Source organism: Pollicipes pollicipes, unplaced genomic scaffold (genome assembly GCF_011947565.3).
Source record: "Pollicipes pollicipes isolate AB1234 unplaced genomic scaffold, Ppol_2.1 Scaffold_7231;HRSCAF=8579_pilon_pilon_pilon, whole genome shotgun sequence".
In the NCBI taxonomy this organism is placed as follows: Eukaryota; Metazoa; Arthropoda; class Thecostraca; order Pollicipedomorpha; family Pollicipedidae; genus Pollicipes; species Pollicipes pollicipes.
The window spans coordinates 169570-180097 of NW_023597034.1; the positions used below are offsets into that span (position 1 = coordinate 169570).

The window sequence follows — 10528 nt, forward strand, 5'->3', positions numbered from 1 at the left end:
GGAGACTGTCTGCACCGCATGAGCCGCGCCGCCGTCCCGGACGAGTTTAGAGGCGTGGGCCTGGTCGCGGACACAGGGCGGATTTGCTCCGGATCCGACTGCTCGGCAGTCGGGCCGGTCTTGGCGCGGTGGTGGAACGTTATGCAACGCTGCCGTATTGGTCCACGAGGCATTCTTTTGTCCGACGCCGTGACCTCGCCGACAAGCGTGGTGGAAACGTTGCGCGTTTCGGCATTCTCTGCCTTCTCGCGGCGTCAGCGCCACAGCGGGGATTGAGGCGTGCGCGTGCGTGAGCATTAGCCAACGCAACTTTCGCTTTGAGGGCGACTGAAGCGCGATGGCCGTTACCAGCTCCGTGGAAACCGCCCGGCGCAGCGAAGGCCGCGCCCAGCCGTCACGCCCGTCCCTGTCCGCAGAGGCCGACAGCCAAGGAGCTGTTGCGGCTGCCGTTCATCCGGAAGGCCAAGAAGACTTCGTACCTGATCGACTTGATTGACCGGCACAAGAAGTACAAGATGACCAAGCAGGACGACTCAGACAGCAGCGAGGAGACCGACTCGTGAGTAGCAAGGGACTCAGTACCGCACGTTCTCATCGCCGCAACGCGCGACCAGCGCTACACGCGGTGGGGCGGGTGGCTGTGTGGGCGCGCGCGTGACTCTCGCGTCATAAGTGGCTGCGCTGGTTATGGAGCAACCCGATGCATCCGGCCGATATTGGGCCACGTTGTAGTCTGTGCAGGAAGGATAAAGCTGCGCGGGACTTCAACCTACAGGCGACGAGGGTTCGCCGATGTCGTGAATGGGTGTAACCGCCCGCGGTGGAGATAACCGCATTCCTACGCTTGGCCTCAACCGGTTGCTAGGTCATTGGTTAGGCGCCCTATTTCAAACCGATTCGGAGAAGTTGTATGGGCGTATTTCCGGCACGTTGGATGAACGAGCCCCTTGCATACGTAATGACGTAATCACGTCACTTGTGGTTGTTTTTTTTGCGTGTTCTGCGCCCAGCAACAGGACATGTGCATGCTTCGGTCACGTGATTCTGGCGTCGTGGTTTAAATTCCTTTTAATCGCCAATCTAATGTTAAGTATCGTGGCTCTCGAGCACCGCGCCGCATCGGCACACACTGGGAAAATGTCACTGATCTGAACAGCCAAAACGACAGTGATTTGTTGACGTCGACACAATTAGACAGCGATGGATGATCTAAGTGATCTTTTAAATCACCATTATCGCTCGCCAAGCCTGATTAACAACGCAAACCGCGTTTACATTCTGAGACGAACATTTTCATAAGCTTTTCCAGTGAAATGCTCGTTATTCGCTCGAGCAATTCAGCGGCTCTGTCAGTTTTATCCTGCCATCGATTGCCGCTGATGGCTTGCTTTAATTAATGTAATCGATATCTGAACGTGGCTACCTGCGACGTGTGACGAATTGAACGGTTTAGAGCACATTATGGCCATTAATCTTGAATTATCTGGTACGAAATAGGCTTTTAGTTGTATTTGCATTGGCTGGTTACGCATGTTCTTGCACTGCAAAGGATTGAATGATTCTGGGAAGATCGCGCTACAATGTCTTTTAGTGTGCGAAATTCTCACCAGCTTTTAATGATCTTCGTAGATTATGCAATTGATGGGGCAGGCATGAAGTGCGCAAGGGGCCGGAACACTCGGAACTTCAGCACTCGTTTGTATTCCTATTCGTCTGGAGCTAAGCTAACACTCTGCTACTTACGTGCAATCAAAGCGGACACGTTCGCCACCCCTTGGCCCATTTCTGTCCGACTGTTTGCACAGTGGAACATGCAAACCATCGTCGTTGAGTCATGACTAATGAACTGACGTGGGGCCCGTTAAGAGGCGTGGTTGGCTCATGTTCTGGCGATGCGCGGATACATGACGTACGCTGGGACTCACTCAGTGTGTGTGTGAGACGTGGCCGGCAGCCGACCGGCGGCGCGCCGGGCCGACCCTCTCGTGGTTCGGTGCCGCGGCCCGCCCGCCCCCTGCAGCCTGACCCGTCTCGATCCGCAGCCCGCCAGAGGGCGGCACAGTGCTGCGACGGCGCGGCTGCAGGAGAGCGCGCCGTGTGACGGCTGTCGCCTCTTATGGGGCCGCCGCGCGAGGCGGTCCAAACCCCGGTCGTGCAGCGACCATGCGTGTCGGTTGTGGCCCATGTCGATGATTGGATCATTACTTATTCGGGGTGCAATGAGCGCGGTACCATGCGTACCGGATAGGGCGGGATAGTCGACGTGATGTCCTCAGTCGCGACGGGGTCGCCTGTGGGACGCCCTCCGCTGCGCTGGAGTCACCGGCCGTGCTGACGCCGGCCGGCGCCGATCGCCCGCAGGGAGGGGTCGCGGAACGACTCCGACCTGGACGAGCCGTGGGTGCCGACCATCCGCGGCCCGTCGTCGGGCCGCCGCCAGACCGAGCTGGACACGAGCGTCGACAACGGCGGCAAGGCCGACCGCGACATCGACAGCATGAACCACAACAACCGGATACCGCCCCAGGTCATCACGCAGGTCAGTGACGGGGTGCCGGGCCATCACTTGGAGCTGTCAGATACCGTGGTATGTCAGGCCGCCGGGCAGCTGCGTTCGCCCGCAGAGCCAGGCCCGTGACCCGTGCGTGGCGGTGTGCGTACCGTTTTCCTGTGGATCTCGCTGGGTTGTGTCGCCGTCCCGGGTGGATCTAGCTGCGTTGTGTCCCCCCTCACCCCCTCCCCCTCCGGCCTGCAGCGTCCCGTCCAGTCCCCCCTAACCCGCGCGGTCCGTCCCCTCCGCAGCTGCAGAACGGCTCGGCGCTGCCGGACGTCTCGCCGCTGACGACACCGACGCCGCGGTCTCCGGAGAAGGAGACGCCGCCGCCGCGCAGTCCGGTCAGTGGCGCCGCCGGGGCATCGACCGGGGGTCACCCGAGGCGCGGCCGGCTCCGGCGCGGCGGGGCGCCGCAGACCACGTGCGGGGTAGAGCTGGCAGCCGGTTGCACACCGGTTGACCCGTGTTGAGTTCGGGACGTGATGAGATGTCGCAGGTGGCGGACGACGCGGTCGTGTGATCTGTTGTGGTCGGTCAGAGCGGTCGTCGCGACCTGCCTGCGTTGTCGGGTGTCGTCGCCGTGCTGTCCGCCGCTGTCGCCCGCCGTTGTGTCGGCGGCATGGCCCGTGTCGGGCTGCGACGCGCGTGACGCGCCACCCATGTCGGACAGACGCGGCCTACCACGTCGGCGCGCCGCCGCCGCCGACCGAGCACCGCCGGTCGGTGGCGGAGAGCCCGGCCGAGCCGGCGACGCCGGCGGCCGGCAACAGACGCCGCTCGTCGGGCAGTCCGAGCAAGGTCGTCAGTCCCACCAGCCAGCACCCGAACCGGAGCCGCACGCTCAGCGGTGTCATCCACCCGCTCATGTCCGAGGTCGGTACACCCGCAGGCGGCCGGCGAAGCGAGGGGTTGGGGGTGCAAGTACTGCGCCACAGGTCGGGCTTTGTTTCCCAGTGCAGGCGACTTGCAGGGGCTCAGTTTCCACACGGGGATTGATGATGCCAATGGAAGCGGCGTTGTTGACCCGACGGCTTTCATTACTTGGCCGCGTCTAGGCCGAAGTCAGCGGAGTAACGGCATGCGCTCCCTCTGGACCGGGGGCATTCTTGACGCCCGTTGTGCATGACTGTGTGTGATAGCGGCGGCCGGTGCGTGACCGACTGCGACCGTGCCGGCAGCTCCAGCGGCGACACCGGAACAGCTACCGGGCGCGCGACTCGTCCTCGCTGGCGCAACGCACTGACGCCATCGACGAGCTGCGCAACGCCTTCGAGCTGGCCGAGCGCAGCGCGCCCGGCATCAGCGACCAGTTCGTGCAGCAGCTGATGGTCAAGCTGGTGCCGAGCATGGGAGAACAGCGCCTGCGCGCCGCCATGGACCGGCTGGCGCGGTGAGGCGGCGACTCCCGGGCGCGCGCGCCCGCCGCACCCGCCGGCCAAAGAGTGCTTGTGATAGCGGCGCCGGCGGCCCGTCGACGCCCGGCAATAAGCGAGTCCGCGCGCCGCTGTACATAGCGAGACAGACTATTTTGCCCAGTCGAGAAGTGATCCAGTGTTGTTGACTTTGGTCGCGAGTCGCATTCCTTCGCTCACCGGGCGGCAGCGCGCGCCCGCTCGCTCGCGCCGAGGTCCGCTAGTCGCCGGCCCGCCCGCCCCACCACGATGAATCCGCCGAGAAATCAAAACCTGCGAGACTAGTACGACCGACGCCGCGGCGACGGGTCGCATCGAACAAACGTGGGGGCCGAGCGCGGGACGGGCCCGCCCGCCGCCGGGGCGGCCAGCCCGCCGGGGCGGCGCCTCGCGGCCCCGCTCGAGTCTAGAATATATTTATTGGCTGGACGCGCCTGTGCTCGATTGACATAGCGTTGTTGATTATAGCGACAATTATGTGTGTAACAAAATGTATATACTAATAACAATACAATATTTGAGCGCGCAGTGCGTGGGTTTCGTCGGAGACCTCAGAGAGGCGCGTTGACAGAGACCCAGGGTCGCAGTGGTTGATGTTCTTAACACTCGCACAGTAATTGCAAAACAAATTTATCATCTTTGAAGTCAGACAACAAACTTATCGACCGGTCTTCGGACCCGTAAAGACCAGTCTTCGGAGCCGCTCCGACATTGATCGGCCCGGCTGTGCGTCTCTGCGGACTTCATTAATCAGTCAGTTTACACACGCCATTCTCCCCTGCACGGGAAGGCACGGCACGGTTTCCTCGACAGATGCGTCGCCCGGGTCCGGTCCTTCGGAGCCGGACGCAGACGGAGATCCGCTGACAGACCCACAGCGGTCACACAGGCTCAGGCGCTGCCGGGGTCACGCCGCGGGTCGTGTCTGCCGGGTCAGACCCCGGTCACCTTCCAGGCCAGGCCTAGTTCACATTCGGCTGATCTTCGGACTGGAGGTGGCAAAGACCTTTAACAGCTCCTCCCGACCTGGCCGAGGTCATCCCAGGCCCGGGATCGTGCCAGGTCAGGTCACACGTCCAGATCGTCGTCGGGATCCTCCTCGTCCCAGTCGTCGGCGGCGTCCGGCTGGTAGAAGATCTGACCTCCCGACCCGGCCTCCTCCCGACCCTGCTCCGGCCTGCGGGCAGAACGTTGGACGACTCCAGTGCGACCTCGAGCCAGACTGCCACGGAAGCAACGGCAGCCAGACTGCCACGGAAGCCACAGCAGCCAGACTGCCACGGAAACCACGGCAGTCAGATTGATACGGAAGCCACAACAGCCAGACTCCGCGCTACAAATGTACGTTGAGAGCAGTGCCGTCCTGTTGTAAAGGCAACAACGACGCAACTAACAGACCGTGATCCCCAAAATGCGTGGAAAATGTTGGGCCGCTCCACTAAGTCAAGAAATAGCCACCAACGGGGCATTCTCGTTTTCCATGGCGGATTAACAAGCAACAAAAGGTTAGAAATGAGCGACGCCCATAGCATACACATGAAATACAACTTGTCATAGTGAAACATGACTGCCGGTGCAATTACAACTGTCATTGATTGAAACCAACTCTTCACAACCACGCAAGTGTTTCAAAGTTTACTGAATACAACAACGCCAAAGAAGCATTTAAGGGATTGGGCTAACTCAAGGTTTTTAATTTTAACTGCCCAAAATATTTTAATTCCAAAAGGCCGTTTTGCACAGGCTGCTCGGCAGGCGCAGGACAAAGGACATGCCCCTTATGCCACTTTTTGTTCGGCTGATGACGCCATAAGCCATGATTTAACGTACTGGTGTAATGCAGCGACCACATAAGGTACGAACTGCAATAGGACCCATATAAAGCCAAAACTAGAGGCATATTGAAAGCATTGAGGGAGAACAGCTGGTAAAACTATACAATCTGAATTTGCAAAACATGACGCTCTCTGACATATACGTATCCAAATATTAGTCTCGATTAATAACGTCCCTTAATGGCCGAAAAATGATTCCACCACTATCAAAACAAGAGTGGATGCTGAACCTTATCAGCTTACGCGCACGTTGTCTTTGCTCAGCTTGCCCGGCACATCAAACACGAATAGCTACGGCGACACAGGGCCTGGTTTCAAAAGAAGCCACCACCAGCGCACTTCTGATTCCCCACGCATGAACAAGCGCTCCATAAACAGCTTGGATTTGTACTTGCAAGTCCTTTCGGAGGATGATTACGACCCACATTGTTTGGCCTTTTCCGGTCCATTCACTTGCACGTGGTGATTAACAAATGCGCGTTTCGTAGTTTGGTTTGATGAAACCACGCCCCTGATCTACCTGCGAACGTGCGTGTGCTACGCAGCAGACCTCAGCAACGGCCGGTCGGAAAAGGCCGAGATGCGGCCGGGTGGACGGACGTGGCGTCGATCTACGTCACGAGCCTGGGCCGCACCGCGTTTGCGGGGGCCGTCAGTAATGCTGAAGGCATGTCTGTGGAAAGTATCCATTAATACGCCCCGTCCGGGCAAACGCCGAACGGCCTTGCGGCGCTGGCAGGGCATCTGCCAGCGGAGCAGTGCTGCCACTGGAGACCACCTGAGGTGAGGCGGGCACGAGCCGGGCCTTATCTGAGCTGGGGCAGCACCAGCCTGGCCTTATCTGAGATAGGGCAGCACGAGCCGGGCCTATCTGAGCCAGGGCAGCCAGGGCCTTATCTGAGATAGGGCAGCACGAGCCGGGCCTTATCTGAGCCAGGGCAGCTCGAAACGGGCCGTATCTGGTATAGGGCAAGCAAGAGCCGGGCTTTATCTGAGGTAGGGCAGCACGAGCCGGGCCTGACCTGTGATAGGGCAGCACGAGCCGGACCTTACCTGAGGTAGGGCACCACCAGCCTGCCTTATCTGATCCAGGGCGCTTGAACCGGGAGGTATCTGGTATAGGGCAGCAAGAGCCGGGCCTTACCTGAGGTAGGGGCAGCACGAGCCGGCTGCGGGCCTGGCGCTTCCTGCTCCGACAGCTGCAGGCTGAAGGTGGTGAGGCCGGTGTGGTCAGCTGGGCGGCCGGATCGGGACCCGGACGCTGCCCACGGGGCCGAGTTGGGGCCGCCGCGGCTCCACGCGGGTCACCTGCAGCCCGGTGTCCAGGATCACCCCCTCCTCCTGACGGGGACGCGGGAGGGTCGGGACCAGTGACAGGGGTACAGATAACCTGCAGCCCGGTGTCCAGGACCACCCGCTCCTTCTAACGGAGACACGGGGGGGGGGGGGGCCGTCACAAGTGATTAGGGGGATAGATCAACTGCAGCTTGGTGTCCAGACACCCCCGCTCCTTCTTGTCCGATCACGGGAAGCCGGTGGAACAGTGACGGGCACTGGGCCGCAAGAAAACTGACCGCAAGAACAGTCTAGCACGTTCATGAAGTCATCACAGATACAAAGCATTTAATCTTTGAATGCATTCTCACAACTTTCGACATGTTTTTACTCCAGCAATACATAGATTGAATGATTGATTGACATTAGGGGATCGAACATATCAAACGCACTAATAACGCCCATCTGTTTGTAAAGCCATTTCTGTCACGTGCATTCCCCATGCAAACAGTTCCCAAAACACCTCATCCCACGTTTGTGGCTGACGTGGCAGCGGCCCGGCGATCTATGCCGCGCGCGCGCCGCTCTGCGCCCACTGTACGTACAGCCGTATCGACCTTGCCGGTCCTGGAGCGGCAGGTGACGCTGATGGCCACCTCGCGTCCCGTGCCCTCCACCGCCACCACGTGACTGCGTAGTGGCGCAGCTGGGCCAGCCACTCCTCACCGACGGGCGTTCTCACCCACCGCCAGCACCATCTGGTGGCCTGGGGCGGGAACAGCGCGTGGTCAGAGCCATCTGGCGGTCCGAGGGGGAACGGCACATGATCGCGAAATGTTGGGGGCGAGCAGTTTAACAAGTCGGTGGGTGAGGTTTTAGTTATGTCTGTTAGCATTAGCCCAAATGAACTACAAGGAACAAAAGATGACAAAAATACTGCTTTGTGCTCGCTGTCAACCCGATAAATAACACTTAACATATGGCAGTGCTCACTCGTCCTTCAAAGACCACTGGCTGGGTCAGATCCCAGCTCACCTCTGGCTGTGGCCCGCTGCACCACACCACCTCACCCCTCGCTGTGATCCACTGCACCACCCCAGCCAGCTCTGGCTATGACCTGCTGCACCACCCCAACTAGGCCTAACCATGACCCACTGCACCACCCCAGCTCACCTCTGGCTGTGACCCACTGCACCACCCCAGCTCACCTCTAACCATGACCTACTCCACCATCCCAGCCCACCTCTGGCTGTGACCTGTAGCACCACCCATGGTCACCCCCAGCTGTGACCTGCTGCACGGCTCCAGCTCATCTCCGGCCATGACCAGCTCCACCCTCATGCTGACCTACCCATAACTTGCCACACCATCCCAGCTCACCTCTGGCCATGACCCGCTGCACCAGTCGGCAGAGTCGGCCAACACCAAGCCAATGCGCCAGACACGAGGCATCCTCCAGCACCATCAGCTGTGCAGGCGGGCCAGCGGCAGGCACAGCTGCCTCCAACTGGGCGGCCAGCTGGGCAGCCGACTGCCAGCAGCCTGGCTGTTCATCCAGCGGTCGGCAGCTGAGCAGTGGCTGGCCAGGCAGCTGCTCCGGCCGCTCGCCGCTCGGCACGAACGTCACGGCCACCTGCTGCTGCAGCCGGTACAGCACGTACCCCAGCAGCAGCTGGCGCGAGCAGCTGGCTCCCACATCTGTGGGCAGCAGCACAGGCTGGTGGAATCTATGTCTGAACTGTCTGTTCTGTGCTCATACATGAACCACTCCCCTAGGCATGGTGTGAGGCATGGTATGTGAAGAAACTTTTTGAGAGTGGTAAAGTTTAAGTTTGACCATGTCACACTGAATGTGGTGGTAATTAATTGATGAGTCAGTACAGATGACCACAGTTTCACGTCATGTGATACAATACTTGAGGGAAAAATAGCTTTTACTGTGTGAATGGCTGATGTGGGGTGTGGTCTGTCACTACAACAAAATATTGTGCGAGGCACCTCATAAAAAATGAAGTGAAGCATGCTTTGGGTTGATGATCCCATAAAATATTTCAATTCCCAAATGACCATGATGCCCCTCTCTCTCCTCCCAACACACAGAGATGCAGCTTATCTTGTACCAGACATGAGAGCTACAGCATCAAAAGAATAGTGTAAAAAATGTACCACTATCCTGAGACATGGAGACATGCATCATAGTGTCATTAATGAATGTTTCTTACTCCATGCTACAGTATCATTATGCCTTTCCTCATACTGCTTACTAATCACCATGACCATCTTGCCAAACAAACCACCAAACTGCCAGATATCAGCACCAAGTACATATCACCAATCACAAATACAGCACCAGTCAACCTACAAACTTAGCTTGGCCTTGAAGATCCAACTCACCAATAAATAATACTGATGATCCATCTGGTTTCGCAGACAAGACTTTCTCATACATTGTGCTTCCACAAGTCTAGTCCTGTGCTGAAGGCTAGGCTGGAACCATACAATGATGTCATTGGACGAAGCGCAACATGTATACTGTCTTCATCAAATGGTAGCAAAGAGAAAACATTCCATATCAACTTTCCATTTGCAACACACCTTCACTATGTGATGAAATCTGATCTGCAGCATGGCTTTTAAAAAAGCCTAATGATACCAAATAATGTATGCTAGTCTACACAGTCACAGTCCAAATGTGTGTCAGTTTAAGGGGGCATCACACATTACAACACTTTTATCTGCACAATACCAATACTTTCTATTTCATTGATTGCCTCAAATGTATCTGAAACCAATAGCATGGCCATACATAAAATAAACATGCATGAATAGGAGAGACTTCCATGACACATCATCAAAATGTAACAAAGGGAAGGAAGATTTTGGACTGCACAATGTGCTCACTGTTACAAATCCTCAAAATACCTTCTTGATATTACAGAATAATCAGGGTGAGGAGGTTCTTTTCCAAACACAATTGTTACCACAGGGAGGAAAACATGGAAAAAATGCAGAGGTTCTTGCCCAAGCACATGTGTTACCAGGGGATGAAACATGGGAAAATATAATGTTGCATATGGAGGACCCAACATATAATAATACATGCATGTGTATTCTGAAATTATGGAAGGGTTGGAATGGACATGACTTTCTCACCCCACTTACATGGAGCAAGCAGCTATTTTTGAATCCTCAGACGCACATATCTACAACAAGAACAGTTTAACATTTTAAGAGCAAAAAGCTTAATGTTTAATGAGCCGTTTAAGCCTAGGCTTGATATGCACTGGGCGGATATCATTTATGACATTCCTCAATGAATCTGCCCATCATTTGAGATTGTTTGGCCACCGGACCGGGAGCTTGACCAGATCGGGACCAGCGATACAACTGACCTTCTGTTCCTGATCACTACAAAGCAATGCAAAGTTATACAGCGCTGCACGGGTTAATAG

The 10528-nt window shown here is 57.0% G+C and overlaps 2 protein-coding genes across 3 annotated transcripts in view; one reads left to right on the forward strand and one right to left on the reverse strand.

Moving 5' to 3' along the window:
• LOC119109215 (serine/threonine-protein kinase 24) overlaps positions 1–4932 on the forward strand; it is a 6973-nt gene extending 2041 nt beyond the window's left edge. Inside the window, exons 4-10 of the mRNA XM_037232809.1 lie at positions 110–113; positions 376–559; positions 2362–2539; positions 2803–2895; positions 3225–3242; positions 3733–3913; positions 4922–4932. Coding sequence (XP_037088704.1) covers positions 110–113; positions 376–559; positions 2362–2539; positions 2803–2895; positions 3225–3242; positions 3733–3913; positions 4922–4932 — 669 coding nt within the window. The remainder of the gene's footprint in view (positions 1–109; positions 114–375; positions 560–2361; positions 2540–2802; positions 2896–3224; positions 3243–3732; positions 3914–4921) is intronic.
• Positions 4933–7768: 2836 nt separating this feature from the next.
• Positions 7769–10528, reverse strand: LOC119110405 (uncharacterized). Of its 2 annotated transcripts, none has more exons than XM_037234220.1 (4): positions 10469–10528; positions 9471–9563; positions 8457–8774; positions 7769–7842 (listed from the first exon to the last, which is right to left on the reverse strand). In XM_037234220.1, exons 2-4 carry the CDS (start codon positions 9523–9525, stop codon positions 7799–7801), a joined length of 417 nt encoding a protein of 138 aa, XP_037090115.1. In that variant the 5' UTR covers positions 9526–9563; positions 10469–10528; the 3' UTR covers positions 7769–7798. The 2 variants fall into 2 exon arrangements, with proteins under 2 accessions (XP_037090115.1, XP_037090113.1); XM_037234218.1 differs by having other exon boundaries at positions 10239–10500.

What these genes read in the sequence shown, in the direction of transcription:
- LOC119110405 (XM_037234220.1), bottom strand. Translation starts at nt 9,525, where the DNA reads ATGTATGAGAAAGTCTTGTCTGCGAAACCAGATGGATCATCAGTATTA. An exon ending in ATCATCAGTATTATTTATTG is followed by an intron (nt 8,775 to 9,470) that starts GTGAGTTGGATC and finishes TGCTGCCCACAG; the next exon opens with ATGTGGGAGCCAGCTGCTCG. An exon ending in GCAGCGGGTCATGGCCAGAG is followed by an intron (nt 7,843 to 8,456) that starts GTGAGCTGGGAT and finishes TTCCCGCCCCAG; the next exon opens with GCCACCAGATGGTGCTGGCG.